The following is a 16672-nucleotide window of genomic DNA, read 5'->3' as shown; positions in this document are numbered from 1 at the left end:
CTGTTACTCCGGAGACTAATTGGTTTACATTCTCTCTAGAATGGGACATTACACCAAGATGAGCAAGATAGATGAGCTACCTTGGCTGGGACAAACAGGTGTATGTGTGTGCGTCCGTATCCCAGTACAAAAGTCAGCTTGTCCCCATGGTTTGGGTTTGTTTTGGGGTGCTTGGAGCACTGCATATCTGTAGTGGTGGTGATAGCTATGGAGAATCAGGCTTTGCTTAAAAGATTAAAATGCAGAATGGGTTTTGATATGTGTTTTACTCCCATACAAATGTGTTTTACTCCCATACAAACATTTTTTGCTGTTCAGCTGACTTCTGATTTGTCTTAAAAAAGAAATTACAGGAAGACAACACAGGGGTTTATTTTGCTGTCAAATTAATGCCCTGAATATAGCGCTCAACTATAAGAGTGGAGCCAGTAATATTTTAAGACACCACCTCAACTAATATTTAAGACACATCTTTTCCTACAGGCATCTGGGGAAGATTTGAAAACCACTTCTTCAAGTGGTTTTGTTCTGCTGTTCTGTGGCTGTTTTATGATGTTTATTGGTTTTATGTAATGCCATATTTTATTTGTTTTTTAATTCATACTGACTTTGGCTGTATACTTCCCTTGGAACCTTCAGATTGAAGGGCGAGTTATAAATGGAATAAATAGATTAATAAATCTCTTATGGTCTGACGATACTTTATCATTTATTCATGGTTACAAACAATTACAAGGAAAGCTACAATTTCCAAGTGGTAGAACAGGAGCCCCCAGTTGGCCAAGAGAGCCTTGCTAAATTCCTGGCACTGTGATCTGCTTAGCATGCTGAGCAGGTAGAAGACCAAATGCCAGCATTAGCTGGGGCCTGATCTATTTTGGCTAATTACTACTAATGCTGGCAAAGTCAGTTATGCAACTGATTTCATTTCATTTTTCGACAACAGAAACATACAGCTTTTCCTTTCACCTGCACCCTGGCCTTTCAGTAGATGATGCTCAGTGCTGGATGTCGGCCAACATTTTGTAGATAAAGTTCAGAGTGTGGTATTGGAGGCAAAATGCAGCTGAGAATTCTCAGCTTTCTTTTTATTTCAAGCTTCCAGTTCTTGGGACTGAAAAGTTATGCTTGGGAGTGTGCACACAATGCTGGCTGAAATGTCTGAAGTTTGTGGGGCTCTACAATCCTCACTATTTTCTCACTTCTTCAGGCACAATTCAAGATCCTGATGCTCATTTCTAAAGCCCTGTATAAACTGGTGCCCACATACTTGAAAAAAGAGCACCTCTTTCTATATGTGCCAGTTTGGGCCTTACAAACAGGAGGGGAGGCTCTTGTGGTCTTACCCATCATGAGGTGATTCAAAACAGGGACTTTTCTGTGGTGTCACCCCATTTACAGAAACAGCTCCCTCCTCCAATTTGGAGAAGAATCAATCAGTCTCACCTAACCACCCAGATGTTTCAGTAATACTGATGTTTTGGTTGAACCATCGTTACTGTTTTTCTCATACTGTACTGATATGGGAGTTGTTAACATTAGCTTAGTAGTTACCATTTTTATGTAAAACATTTTTATTGTTTTATTATTGCATTATGAACTGTCCTGTGATACTAAATGGATGAAGGTAGTCAACAAATGAATTAAATAACAAAAACCAAAAAAATATGTAGAGCAGTAGGGAAATGTATTAAAGTAGACACATGCAATAATTACACACAAATGAGAGAAGTTAGACAAATACGCTTGATTAGTATTAGTACCGGTCAAAGTTTTCTTAATATAGGCTTTGGTTTGCCTATGTGCCAAATTGATGCCAATGGCACCAGACTTAGGGTAGGGTGGATATTGTACATTACAAAAGCATGCAGTTGGCCAGTCCCAGAAATAAATTGAGAAAAACCAATGCTTTCACATCTTCAAGAAAAACATAGCATTAAAAATAATAATCAGAGGCCATTACACATAAACTTGAACTTAATCACAGTGATTTCAAATCTTCATTTTGTGGTTTCTCAGTATTATTATTACAGGGGATTTCAGAGGCAAACCAGTAAAATAAGCAAGCGCCTAACTCATATTCACAGAGTACTAATGTATAACTCTCAGCTGAATGCATGTAATCTTAGCCCTACTCATGTAGCCAAATAAGGAATACTGTATACCATGGATGAGATTGGGAGACTGTGGCATTAGGGCCAGACACAAACTTCCACTGACTCTTCTGTACAGAGCCCATCCATATGGCACAAGAGCCAATCAACTCAGGAGCAGCAATCCCACTCCTCCACTCACTTTGGGTTTATTACAGAAAAGTATTTGTCTATACAGTTTATTCAATTCCAAGGTGTGAAGTCATTACTCTGAAAGGGTTTTAAAACTAGGCATGGGAGAGAGCTCTTGCACTTGTAGAGCAAAAGCAGGCAACAATGTCATGCTCTATTGCAGTGTTTCCCAACCTTTTTTGGGCAAAGGCACACTTGTTTGATGAAAAAAATCTCGAGGCACACCACCATTACAGCCCCGTGACGTCAGCGCGCAGCGTCACGCCGGGAGGGACGCACGAAAGTGTAAGTTTCAATTTTTTTCCCTCCCCCTTGCCGGGGAACCTCCAAGCTTTGGGGGTGGGAGGGGGGAGGAGGCAGCAAAGCGAGGCAGGAAGGAGAGCGCGGCTTGGCTGGGTGAGCTTTGGCAGGGGCAGGGAATGAGAGCCGCGAGGCGGGCGCTGCGGACGGAGGCGCTGCCCGCCGAGCTCGCAGGCAGCCAGGCAGGCAGACGGCGAGAGCCCCGCGCTGGGCGGCCTCTCCTCGCCGCCCCGCCTCTCGCCGCCCGACTCGCCCGCCTCCCTCCAGGCAACATCTCGCGGCACACCAGGCAACATCTCGCGGCACACTAGTGTGCCACGGAACAGTGGTTGGGAAACACTGCTCTATTGTGCTGATGGGATTTGGAGTCCAACAACCTCAGGAGGAACCACACTAGCTACTCATGCTATGAAGAAGAGTATAACCACAAATCTGTCATGTTGCAATGCCAATTAGAATGCAGAATTCTCCGAGATTCAGCCTCTCTACTGAAGAGGTGTTTCAATTTTAGGACTTTTTCATATGCCCTTCTCCAACTTACCCGTTTCCTGGACTCTTCAATGGCAGACAGCAAAGCATTATCTTTTTCATTTTTTAGGAATCCCTGTTGAAAGAAAAAGTGCAGATTCAGAAATTGGCTTGACATTTAAATTCAGACACATTTGGTACTACACCAACCTTTACCTGGTGCCCTCCAGAGGTTTTGGTCTATAATTCCCACCAGCCCCAGCCAGCATGCACTCCAGGAGTGATGGAAGGCTGCCTTACATACACAGCTGGCTTAAGTTTTGTTTTAAGCATAGGTCAACATTCTCTGCAAATTGCTACAACAGCAAGATTATTCAACTTGAGAGGGGAAAGAGGAAGATGTTCATGAAGCTCCATGTTAAAATGAAAGAGGTTGAAGACTTCCCTTTCAATATATATCTGCATTAACTCTTTACAAAGTGCCCTGCTTCTGTTCTCTCTCGGCTCCGCACTGCAGCACCTGCTGCCTCTCTTCCGGTTTGTGAGAACCAGAATGAAAGCTCTGGATGCCAGTGAAGATACATTAAGCTTGCCTGATCACAAGGAAGAGTTAAAAAGTGATGGTCTGGTTCCACAAGCTGCAGGCCAGTCCCTGAAAACATACAAATAACTCCAAAAAGGGCAAGTTGACTGAACGGCAGAAGCCAGAAATAATTGCTTATCCTTTCACTTATCCAGCTAAAGCATGAGAATAGCTGAACTCCAAAGCTATTCTATTTTTGTTTGTATTATTTATCTATCACATTATTTGGGAAGAGTTTAGCGCAGCCCAAGCCCTCAGCCAATTCTCTGGACAAGGCTTAACAACCTGTCATTGATTTAACACACTCTGCTTTCCACTTTATTTATTCACAGGGGAACATACCCAAGCAGGCAGCCAGCCAGCCAGACCAACCATCAATCCAGAACAGCAAAAACAGCTACTCTTTTATTTGCTGTGTCCATCTATTTTGCTTTTTAAACCCTGGCTTTATACCCAGTCACATTCCCATCAAACATGAACAGACAACTTGGGGAAATGAGGCACCATCATAGGAATAGGTAAAAGGCAGAACAAGAGGGGGTCAAGGAAGCAAACAGCAATTCCGAATAACAGAAACTGCAATAGGAAAAATGACGAAGATTTAAATGGAGCCTCAAATTTGGATTTATGTAATTTGCTTTTTAAAACATTTACCAACAAGCTTAACGAAGTTCAATAAGTAGCTTATACATCAGGTCTGTGGCTCTCAGGAAGACACTGGGATCGAACTTCCAGCAGGGCCAATGGTTAGTTAGGGATTATGGGAGTTAAGAGTCCAACAGCATTTGGAAGGCCAAAGATTCCCCATGCTCCCATAAATTAACATAGTGGGTTTCAACCTCTGTCCAGAGAATTCCAGCTTCCTGGAGATTCCTCAATTAGAAAAATCAGCAGCACAGTAATGGCAGAGTGCTCCTGAAAGACAGCTTGCCCATTGCAACTGATCTTCCCCAGGAATGTGAAGCTTCTGGAAAGCGTCGGGTTGTAATTCAGTTTCTATGAGTGAACCAGGATGCATTTGTCCTAGGGATACCTGCAGTTAGGTTAAAAGCTATCTTCCACCCTTGACACTGGCCCTCACCAACTAGGATCACACCCTAAAGTCCAACAAGTGCAAAGCATTCAGACATGCAACCTCCCCCCTTTAAATCTCTCCAATATTCATTATACAGCTTGCTGTTTTAAATGACTGTCCCTACCATTTAGCAACCGGCTTCATGAATTTCCAACTGCTTAAATTCAAAGCCTTTTGTATTCTCTAACTCCACACATGTAGACTGTGGCACCGAATGTAGTCTTTGATTTGACACCTATTACAGACTTCCAAGTAGATCAGCATTTTCAAAAGCCAATTTCTAGCCTGCACAGTTGCTCATGTATTCTAGAAAAGACCCAAGGAATGCCTACAGCAGCTCTCATGCTAAAGGGCAAATGCTCTCTTCCTTGCACAAGTACATCCCACATCAGCTTTGGCCATTTTCTCCTTTTCATGTTATTCTCACAATTTAGGTGCAAATAACAATTGGGAAAAAGATTAGGCTCCAATTTGCTTGGATTTTGAAAAAGAGAAGCTGCAAAAAGTGCATGCATGAACACTTCACATCTGACTGGTGTCACATTCCAACTGAAAATGATTTGCGTGAAGTGATCCTGAAATAAAGTATTAAAGTGGGAGCGGGAAGAAATTGGCACGTCACACAGAATGTGTGTTTGATTAATAAAGACTATTACATGGAATATGCAAGAGAGAAGATTAAAAACAAAATCAGAATGGTCAAGACCAGTTAAGAAACAGGCAGAGTTCAGTCCTTCCTATTTAATAAATTAAAACAAAGGTAGTTAGATACTTTATACAACTTTGATACAAAGTAAACAAGCAGGACTACTGAAAAGCCAAGGTGACAATTATAGATCACTTGGCTGTGGCATAAACAGTTTGTGACTACTTGGCTGCAGTTTTTAATTATGCCCAGTTTATCACTTTCTGGTTCCTTCCAGTGGCTAAGATTAGGAGAAAGGGGCAGAATGCATGGGCAGAACACATGCTTTGCATACAAAAGGTCCCAGGTTCAATCCTAGTCATCTTCAGGAATGACTAGGAGAGATCCTTTAATGAAACTATGGTTTTCACTCCTTCTGACGTCACTTTTGCACACTTAGATGCATGTGTTTGAACAAGAACAAACGTAGCTTGAAAAGCTGCTTTTAAAAAGAGCACACATAAAGACAGGGTACCACCATAGGAGTGAGAGGCAGGGAAGATTGGTTTTTTCCATCGGAAATGCTTTAGGAGCCCATCTAACATATACTACCTGCAAACAGGCCATGCCAGTCACTTAGGCGATGCTTGCAAAATAAGGATGCTACTGCTAGACGGCACAGTTCCTGCCAGCAGATGATGAACAGGGACAGTCCTTGTTAGTGAAGGTCAAGGAGCCAGAGCACAAACAGCTCCAATTTTGTTTAGCTCCAATTTTGTTCTCCTTTTTTTGGCTCCATCAGAACTTCATGGAACATTACTGAAAATGTAGATAAATTGATGTCTCTTCTATGCCACAGAGAAATTGGGGGAAATATGTCTTTCTGGGGAATATTTAGTATCAGAGCTGTAGCATTTGAAATGTAAACAATACAATATGATAGGCAACCATATTCCAAATAAAAAATTGGAATCAATAATCAAGACACTTACATTGAAGAGAAGGCACCTGCAGGGTATGCCAACTTAGCTTCAGGGCTGTTCTCGTTACATATGCAAAATCATAATTGGATTACAAACTCTGACATCATTCTGGTTCTTAAAGCATTCAGGTTAATTTGGCAATGGTGGGAAGAGACAATTCTGTATGAGGATTCTTTACAAGGAAAGTAGAACATGCTGATCATAGAGCAGAAAAGATGGTGAGCAGGAAGTGGTGGACAGGGTGTTAAACCAAGCAAAAAACCAAGAGACAGCCCATCTGCACTAACAACACAGTTGTTTGGTATGGCATTATTTTCAGGGCCACTAAAAAAAGTAGAAGACAACTCAGAGGCAGGCCCAAGATTGTTTGCAGCATTGCAAGGGATCCTAGGCTGCAATTTGTGAAGCATGCAGGGCAAAACGACTAGGACCAGCCCTACCAAGTACATATCACCGAAGACCTTCTTCCAGAATTTTCTTAAGGTAACAAAACTGTGAAGGGTTAGATGTTGAGCTTGTTCAGATATAACACCAAATTATGATTTGAGACTACAATAAACTGTGAAGGAGTCTTGGGTTTCTGAAACACGACCCCAATGTAGTAATCCATCTCCTAGTTTGAGGGAACCCACTTGCTGTTTGGTCTAAACTAGCAAATTGTGATTTGGTTATGGATTGCAACCCTGGTTTGCAGGGCAAATGTAAATATTAGGTTTGTTGGGTTAGGGTGACTATTGTTTGCCACAAACTAGGAGTAGAGAGAGAGGGAACTATGAGCAATATATTTATCACAATATTCAAACCAGATTAAGGGACATTGAAAAACAAAACATTGAGTCAGCTGTAAAAAAAATATTGCTCGCCCAAGTTCTATGGTTTAAATACAACAGATAACAGGGGCACTTATATTTCAAAATTAATAATTCTATTCCAACACAGGGCCTTCATGTTAGCCCGACTGAACGTTTTCCCCTCAGCTTTTGTCAAGGACAGATATTTAAACATCCCCATAAAAAACAGACATTGAATGTACCAGACACTGTAGAACATATTATTTAATACTGTCCATTCTACAACCAGTTACACAAATGTGTGCTATCCCCGTTTTTGGGTAGTCTAACATCACTGCACAATGAAAATATCAGATTCTATCTGTCTGACTCAGAAGTAACTGCAAGCGTAGCTGAGTTTTTGTCAATAGTATCTCTTAAGAGTAGTGAATGGTACTATTTAGCGGGAAGAAACTCCAACGAAAACCCTCGTTATTACATATTTTACATGACTGTTTTTGTATATATTTTAACATTTTATATATGGATGTTTTATGATGGCCTGTATTTGCAGTGCCAAATAAAGGCTTAGTGAAGTAGAGAAGGAACTACAGCATAGAGGGTGGGAGGAAAAGGCAGGGAGCATGGCCTCAACTTCCCTGGAGGCTTGCTCTTATCACACCAAACCATGGTTTGGCATTACACCTGAACCAGCTCACTATGACTTATTGCACTGAACTGCACTGCAGACTGGTGAGCATCTAGAATACCCTTAAATAAAAAAGCAAATGCAGCAGCTCTCTCTAACTTGACAACAAAATGATACACCACATGTGGTATCAAGCTTCGTAAATGTGTTTTAGCAACTATATATAAAAGTGTGATCGTTTCTTTTGTTTGAAACTAAATGATGTGCAAATTAGAAAGGGGATTTTAAACCAAGTTTAGAACAAGGCTGACAGGTGAGGAGGTCTTGGAATTTTGTACACCCCAGTAAAACTCCAACATGTGCATAGAGAAGGAATCACAGTCCTCACACAAGGCTTCAAATAGCTGCATTGCTGCAGACAATGGACGCAACCCATCAAACAGGACTGCTGGGTCATCTCCATTCATTTCAGGAAAGCTCAGACTGAGATACATACAGCCCACAATGAAATTAAAGCTGCGGCCATGAAGGATGGATCAGACCCAACACGGGGATGTTTAAAAGAGAAGTTCAATTACAACTGGAAATCTGACAAGGGCTCCGCATTTAATATTTGGGTGCCAGCTGAAGGGTTTGGATATCCAAAGCAAACTGAGCTAACCACCCTGAATAAGTTTGGTATATGAGACAATGCCATTTGGAATGGCAATTTCGCCAGTAAGTATGCAGAAAGCATGCAAACATGAAGAAGAAGAAGAAGAAGAAGAAGAAGAAGAAGAAGAAGAAGAAGAAGAAGAAGAAAAGGGAGGTGGGACTAATCTTACTGTCATTGACCCCCATTATTATGAGGGTGCTTCAGACAACAGCAGCAGCAATGGTGCCGGCAGCCATTTTAACCTTCAAATTCTGAAATAACTTCATCAGTTTGTTTGTTTTTTAAATTGAAATTTCTAACTCAAAGCATTGGGACGGGTACCATTAGTCGATCATGATTTAATCTAATTCTGCTTGTAATTTATTTATGTTGAAATGTATATTAACGCTGACATTTCATACTTGGCACCAGACACTTGTTAAGCTTTAAAAATGCATGCAATGTGAATGGGGCATATGAGTGCATGGCAAGGTTCAGTTCTGAGCTGTCTCTAGGAGTCAATTCCACCTCCACCAGGCAGTAAATCTACTTTGAGTTAATAATCTGTTAAAGAGAGTAATTATAAATCCATGTAATACTACTTCAAAATTTGAGCTGCATAAATATGTAGAAAAAAATAAAAATAAAATTAGTGCATTTATTTTTTCTTTCACCTAATATTTCACTATCAGCAGAGGGTCCATACTGCTCCAAGGTTCCAACAATATTCTTCTCAGTTCTTGATGACCATTATTTTTGACAAAATAATTTAGTTCATAGCTGAGAATTTGCAGAAGGGACAGGAAAAGACCTCTCTTACTACATATCGGAAGCTTATCATCATTTGAAGGTCTGTGTCCCAGTTGATAGCCTGGACCTAAATTTGGGGTCAATGAATATTTGTTTACTATCAAACAAAGAAATTAAACCCTGTCTTATTTGGTTTCATTACTACCAAGCTATGTCACAGATTTCCGGACAGTAATTCTGTCACAGTTGTTGTGTTTTTTGGACCAGAGATTATTATAACCAATAATGGTGATGACAGAAAAATTAAACTAATTTTAACATTAAAAGCATACATTCTGCTTTCAGTCTTCCTCTGGGCTCAGCAATATACAGGCTTCACAAAGTCAGTTCTGTAAGTAGTTCTGCAAGCTCTTGTAACTCCACATTCTATGTGCTGGCTGAACTATACCTAGTGAAATGCTGGGACCAGTGCTTCAAATGCTATGGCAAGCCATCTTGAGCATTGGCACGCCATTATACTTATAGCTGGATATATGCTACTGTGTATGGCACCCCGATAGAACACCTGTTCTAAACCACAAATTGACCATTTCCACCGATGTCCTGTCCCCTCGCATTAAGTTGCAGGAACTCATATGATGCTTCTAAGGAGCCAAGCATGGTTATTTGAAAGAAAGGTTAATCTTCTGAGGCACACAGAGAGAGACCTTTTAAATGATAGTTTATTCTTAGAATAGAGAAATGCCGTAATAAGAAAAAGATAATTTCAAATATAGTTTTCCATTAAGGAGGCTCCCATATACACTTGCTCAAAACTGGATGCAAAGGTATAGAAAAGGAAAAAGGAGCTATTTCTGGCTCTAGAATGGAAACTGAAAAATGATGGTCATAACTGGCAGCAACCAGAACTGAAAAGAATCATCTTCCTCAGAATGAGCAAGGGGAACGCCCTGAAATCAGGCTAGTTAACTAATTTTTCCTCGTGACGCCATTTTATTGCTTTTTGCTGCCATTTTAGTACTGAAGTTACACGTATGCCTTTTATTTTTCAAGGAAGCAACATTAATGCTTTCTTTCTCAAACAACCTCAAAATAATCTAGATGTGTCTTTTTACCCTTCCTTCTTTTATGTAGCTGTGGTTTCTGCTATTGCACTGTCCTCAGGTATAAGGGGCAGAAAAGCACAATTCTGCTACTCCAGGACCCCGCCTTAGCTCTTAGCATTCAAGCAGGGTTAGGAAATTATGAAAAATCAATGGAAAGAGGCTTTCTTTGGGAATACAAGAGGTAGGGGAGTCTGTTTCCCAATATAAAGACAAAGAGAAGCTCCATGAGCCATAGGGACTTGGGCTACAATCCTATACTCGCTTACCTGGGAGTAAACCCCAACTGTACTCAACAGGGCTTACTTCTGAGTAGCCATGCATAAACTTGTTACCCAAGGAGAAGTTTATTTTTTGAAAAAAAGAAAAAGTAACACACACATACCCCATCTATCTCCAGTGTCTACCTGGACACAACACTGCGCCTTTGCCATTGCAAAGAAGTCTGATTTTAACATTCATCATATTAGAAACACTTTAAAAGCCATCATAAATTAGCTGATAAAAACCCCACCATTGGTGTAGAATCATTGGCTTCAAATGAGTTATATCAATGAACAGCTTCCCTGGAATGCCATCCAAAAATCAAAACCAAAACCAATAGCCCCTCTAAAATATATAAGAAAACCACCCAGCAATTAACACTGTCACTGATCCTCTGTCCTACTGAGTTTCTTAGGCTGAAAAGGCAACTCCTCTGTCTTCACCATGTTACTCCTGTTCACATGATATCTCTCCTTTTTTTCAACAGTCAGCCCTCTGGCTCCCTGTCAGAAATGCTTCATCTGCAGCTTTTCAGAAGCATTTTCATAGCTGGATTTTTACCGACACATATATTCTTGTACTATTGCAAATGGAGCTATACGCTTCATAGCAACTACATTAAAATGTAGTGTATGTGCTCAAACACATTTTTTTAAAGCTTCTTTGCTGCCCACATTTCACACTCTTTGGTTCATTTTAGCTTTGTTTCTTTAAGCTTGAAAGCTTCCCCAGACCTAAAATACAACTGATTTTAACCACTTCATTTTTCTTGCCCTGAGACAATCCCATGTACCTGCTTATGATTCTTTTCCCTGGAAACACTAAAGATCTTGCAGTTTCTGTAAAAAAGCCAAGAGTTATAAGCTTCCCCACTACCCCACCTTCCATCTACCAAGTGTTCAGCATCTGCACACACCAACGCCCACTTGCTGGGCAACGCCTGCTTCGAAAAAGCCTTCTCGGTATATTGCAAGCACTGAAATATGATAACCAAGTTAAATGGAGATGCAAAATGCAGAACCAGGAGATGGACACGCTCACTCACTGCGACACTTTTGAAAATGTCATTTAATAATTTTCTTTCTGAGCATTTGAAGGGTTGGAAGAACTTTGTCACAATCAAACTTTCAAAGCTACAACCTATTTTTCCCAGACTGGTATGATCAATGCGCATAAGATTACAACAAAGGGGCAGCAAGCATGAAAATACCATACTTGATATTAATACATTAGGGTGGGGTGGGGCGAGGCAATTTGGAAGAATCAACAGATCTGAGACTTAAGGCGTCTACTTTAAATAGTTATCTCATACATTGCACCAAGACAGTCACCTATGAATCTTAAATTCAAATAAGACTAATTGCAACAATACCATTGGAAATTAATGAATCATTTGTTAAATAGATGATTAGACTGAGAAACAAATACTATTCCTCCTCTGACAGCAGGGGGGGGGGAGAAGGAATTACTCTTGAGCAAAAAAAAGTTTTAAATAGGTGGTGATATGGCTGGAATTAATTTGTTCATTTCTGTTAAAACATTTGGCCTTATAAAAATGGTACATAATTAAAAATGGATATAGTTCCTAAACACATTATACAAATTAAATGTGTATAGAAATTTGATGTTTGAAACATTATTTAACACAATCTACAAAACTTATTTAATAATAACCATGTATTTTATCAATTCCTGCTATAATAAGTGATTTATGTCCATTAATTATTGTAGGATTGATGAAGAAACACTGCTTCTGCAATAAATTCCCCATTTTAAACTTTTTCACACTTATGACCATGAGACCAATGTGGTAAAGACACACAGAAGACAAAAGGTTTCCATTTTCCCTCATTCAACAGTATGCATATCCACACCCTCATTTTTTAAAATAAAAAATAAAATGCATACTCTCTTCTATAGAATGTAGGTGATATGTTAAAAAGACATGAAAGCTAAACATTTTAATCACAAACACACAAGACAACTGCAACCCAAAAACACCCAGAGCATGGTTTTAAAAGAAGCAAGCTGGACCTAGGGATTCTAGATGGGGATTTAGGTGTCTCCCCCTCCCACCTCCCCATACGTTGATTTACAGAGCTCATATTTGAACTCTGGTTCCCACCCTCTTCAGACAAAGGAAAATAATTTGCTATAAGACAGTGCAAAACTGCAAGAATAACTGAGGCATCTCCCACTTAGGGACAGTGGCAAGCTCCATCTTTGCATGAACATCTCATTGTCTCTCCTCTCTCTCATTCTCTCATATATATATATATATATATATATATATATATATATATATATATGGGATTGCCAGGCTGTCTCTGTAGCAATGCTCCCTTTTAAACCAGGCTTAACACACAACTGTTTGGTCAAAGAATGTTGCCACACAGCAACATCTGTGTGCCAAGCTAGTTGTCGCATTTCTCATGGAACAAGGAAAAGGGACCAGGCAACCGTCTAGTCTACACCTTAATGATTTTAAAGTACAACCTCTAAACTGGTTGGATGAATCCTTAACTGCCTGTACCACATCAAGAGATGTATAAAACAGAAACCTTTCTTTACCTTAGCTTTCCCAATGAAGGAAGAATACTATGTTACAGACAAAACCAAATCAGCCACTCCACAGAAATATATGCGCTCTCGCTCTCTCTCTCTCGCTCTCTCCCCCCTTCGTTGTTTTACATGGCTAAGAAATTCTAAGTTCAGAGTACTGACTCATGCCCAAAACCTAACAAGGTAAAAAGTGACTGACTATCAATTATACTTAATTCAAACCACTTTCAGTGGGGGAGAGAATATACTTCAAAACCAGGAAATAAATAATAACTCTTTATTTATTGACACCCTCCCTTAAAATTAGGGCTTCATCTATATATTTCACAATTGAATTTCTAAGAATATAAAGCAAGTGTCTATACAAACTGGAACATATACAGATTTCCACCACAGTTATATCACAAATCCAATTTACAGATATTTCTCTTTGAAAAATCTACCACCCAAGGATGGTAATATCTTCAATGAAATCAGCAGGCTACACCTTAAAAATGTAGCACTCCTGACTTTTGCCTACATTTTAAGAAAATAAGCAGCAAAGGATTCTAAGGAGGTGAATAAATGGATATATTTTAAAAGCAGACAACAGACGCCCCTCCCTTACAACTGTTTCAAAGGGAGAAGGGGAATTAGCAGATGCAAAAATCTAATATTTTATTTTTAAATTATCACAGCTATTTTTCTAAATTAACTCCCAATTTCTACATATTTAGAAACAATCCACATTTGTATCTTTCATTACTACAGAAAAGAAAGAGCTAAACTGTTCATGATTGAGTTCTTTGTGTTTTAAATATACATGCATTTAAACAAACAAACAACGTGTAAAATGCATTCCTATCTTGTGGGCTACAGAACTGAGAAGTTACAAACCTTGTCGGGGTGAGTTGCAATACTTTAAATGCCTGGCATTTGGTTCCAGGCACCTCAAATCTTCCTGTATCAGAGCTCACAGTTTTTCTTCTCAAGGGTGGGAAACCCCCTGCAAGCTCTGCTATGGCTGAGACAGTGAAGAGTCCAGCAAGACAATGAGAAAACAGCTGTTCCCACAGTGGAACACCACTGCCAGCAAAGCAGCGGTGGCATTTGCTCAGGGCTGTCCTTCACCAAGGATAGGCAGCACTGGTGTGAAACCAGTTACTGAAGGGAGCGTTTATAGGTTACAGAAGGATACTTTATTGTTAATGGAATGTACCATGTAAGATTTAAGAGCGGGGAGGAGAGAAGGGAAGGAAAAGATGAGATGCAAGCAGAGAAAGATTTAACAAGGGTTTATTTTTCCCACCCCCACCCCCAAGCCACTGCAATTACACCAATGTGAATTTTTGATGACTTCCGACATCTTGCATGGTTAATAACCGTTTCAGCTGTCATGTTTGGTTAATGTGGAAAATGCATTTCCTGCACTGGAGGTGCAGGGCTGTGGCTACACATTGCAACACCAGCTTGTAAAGCTATTCTCTTCACAAGCCGCCATGAATTTGCACAAAACACGAGGCTGCAATAAGGGACAGCCAGATCATCATTATTATATAGAAATGTGATTCTGCCATCTTAAGACTCACAGAAGACTCTGGAACAATGTCTGCATTCTTATTTACACACTGATGGCTGGCGGACTGATTGGCACCTTTGTTCACTAAAATATGTTGCTTGCATTCTTGACGAGGTTAGATCTGGGTGCTGCTGGGGTTCACTAAGAAGCCAAATAAAATACACTGTCCGAGATGTACCTATGCATGTATTTTCTAATTCACACACTCACATGCATTGCAGTCACACGTAACGCACAAAACCATACGCGATATAATAACATTATTATTCTGCAGCGTGTATTTAACCTCAAACTAGTGATTGTGGCTGGCTACAAAAGGGAGGAAATATTCCATGCAGAAAAAGGTTTCAAAAGCCAAACAAATGTTTCAGCAAGTGATAAGGCTGGGCGTGGTATGTTTAACATATGTCGGTCATCGTCGGCATAGGAAATGCTATACGGCAGCAGCTACACAATTAAAATCAGGAACGTGGGGGATGCAACAGAACCAAGATTAAAGCATGCTGAAAGAGCCAGTCACCCCACAATTCAAGGCAGGCCAGCCTTTCCTGAGAGTCAGGTGATGGTGCCATCATTACAGTGCAGAAATCCAGAGAAGAATCGAGAAGTGGGTGTTTCCTCCTCCTCTCCATCTTGCCTCACCCAACCCTCATCATAAAGAAAAATAAGGAGCATTAACAGACGCAATTGCAAATGCGCAGGGTACAAGGCCACGATAAAGCATTTTACAAAGCACAGCTAATGGCCCAGAGCCCTCCATTAATGCACATGATATTCTTTATCAATGCAGCTAGTGAACTTCATGAGCTGAGCTAAAGGGTTTTTTAAAAATAAAAAAATACAGCTGTACATTAAAATTGCATTCAATGGTGTATCAATTGTGCCAAACCACTACAAACTGGCAATACCTGATAAAACATTTTCTTTGTTTACTGGATTTAAAATCTGCCCCATCCACATGGGTTTAGTGAACGTACTTTATAAAATACAACAGTAAACCATAAAAAATCACAAAACAATACCCAAAACCATAGACATTTTAAAGATATACTCCTAATGTAGCTCTCACATATGTTCACCCACAGAAAACATCTCTATGTGGTTTTGAATTTGTCCAACATACTGTATTGCATATTTAATGAGGGCTCTGTCAGATGAAGAAAATAAAGTTGGAGATAGGCAGGAAGCCACTCCTTGAAGGGTCCAAAACCATTTTGGGATTTTGTGGGTCAAAGCTAGCATCTCAAATTGTGCCCTATTAATGAAATGAAGTTAGTGTGGATGGGAGAAATAAGCCACTAGGGAACAATCTCCATTGGAATGCAGGTGTTAAGAGTCCTAAAGATTTGTTCTTTTTCCACAATCATACTTTGTAAGAAAAGAATAAATTATAGTATAGTTCAGCAGGAAGAATGGCAAACTTGGATAACCAAGTGCAAATTCCAGCTAGGTTGCAGGCTTGTGGTTTTGAGTGACCGATTCCCTCTCAGTTTCAGTTTTGTAGAAGTGAGTGTGCGTTTGAAGGAAAGGGGGAGAAATAGAATAACATGCTATCACCTAAGCGCACGAAGAGAGAGAGAGAGAGAGAGAGAGAGAGAGAGAGAGAGAGAGAGAGAAGAGCACACAAGCCAGAGACCAATTTAAAATCTGACTTTCAGACTGAGTGTCTGGCTTCCACTTTGGAACTGAATTATGAGATATTGGGGTGGGCTGCAACAACTGGCAAGGCTTCATGAATGGCAAACAGCAGAAAAAGCCTTGTGAAGCTAAGTGAAATACAGAATTATAAATGTTATGTTTCTTGGTTGCCATAACATTACAATATGTGCTTAGTAATTTGGGCATTTCAATGTCAAAGGCCAAGTAGGGACTGCCTGCCTGAGACTGGTTCTCAGGCTACACAAGCATCCAAGTGGCCTCTTCATTGCTGCACTTTTGTCCTTTGAAATTAGCAACACCTGAGTGCTGGCTCACTTTGCTGTGACAAGGAACAATCCTAGGGGAGCAGTTCCTTTATCACTGCAAGAAGCCAAACCCTCCTTGTTTCAGATCAAACAGATGCT

General features: G+C 40.1%; 1 protein-coding gene across 3 annotated transcripts in view; it reads right to left on the bottom strand.

Moving 5' to 3' along the window:
• NUP93 (nucleoporin 93) overlaps positions 1 to 16672 on the bottom strand; it is a 68971-nt gene that overhangs the window by 24881 nt on the left and 27418 nt on the right. For 2 of the 3 annotated variants that reach the window (XM_081203661.1, XM_081203662.1), the window contains exon 4: positions 3127 to 3189. In XM_081203661.1, coding sequence (XP_081059787.1) covers positions 3127 to 3189 — 63 coding nt within the window. Of the gene's footprint in view, positions 1 to 3126; positions 3190 to 13927; positions 14165 to 16672 lie in introns of those variants that run through there. The other variant, XM_081203663.1, reaches the window with a different exon arrangement.

The sequence above is a fragment of the Podarcis bocagei genome (genome assembly GCF_964188305.1).
Source record: "Podarcis bocagei genome assembly, chromosome: 7".
Lineage (NCBI taxonomy): Eukaryota > Metazoa > Chordata > Lepidosauria > Squamata > Lacertidae > Podarcis > Podarcis bocagei.
Note: the sequence above shows the minus strand (reverse complement) of the source record. Positions and strands in the feature narration are given on the sequence as shown.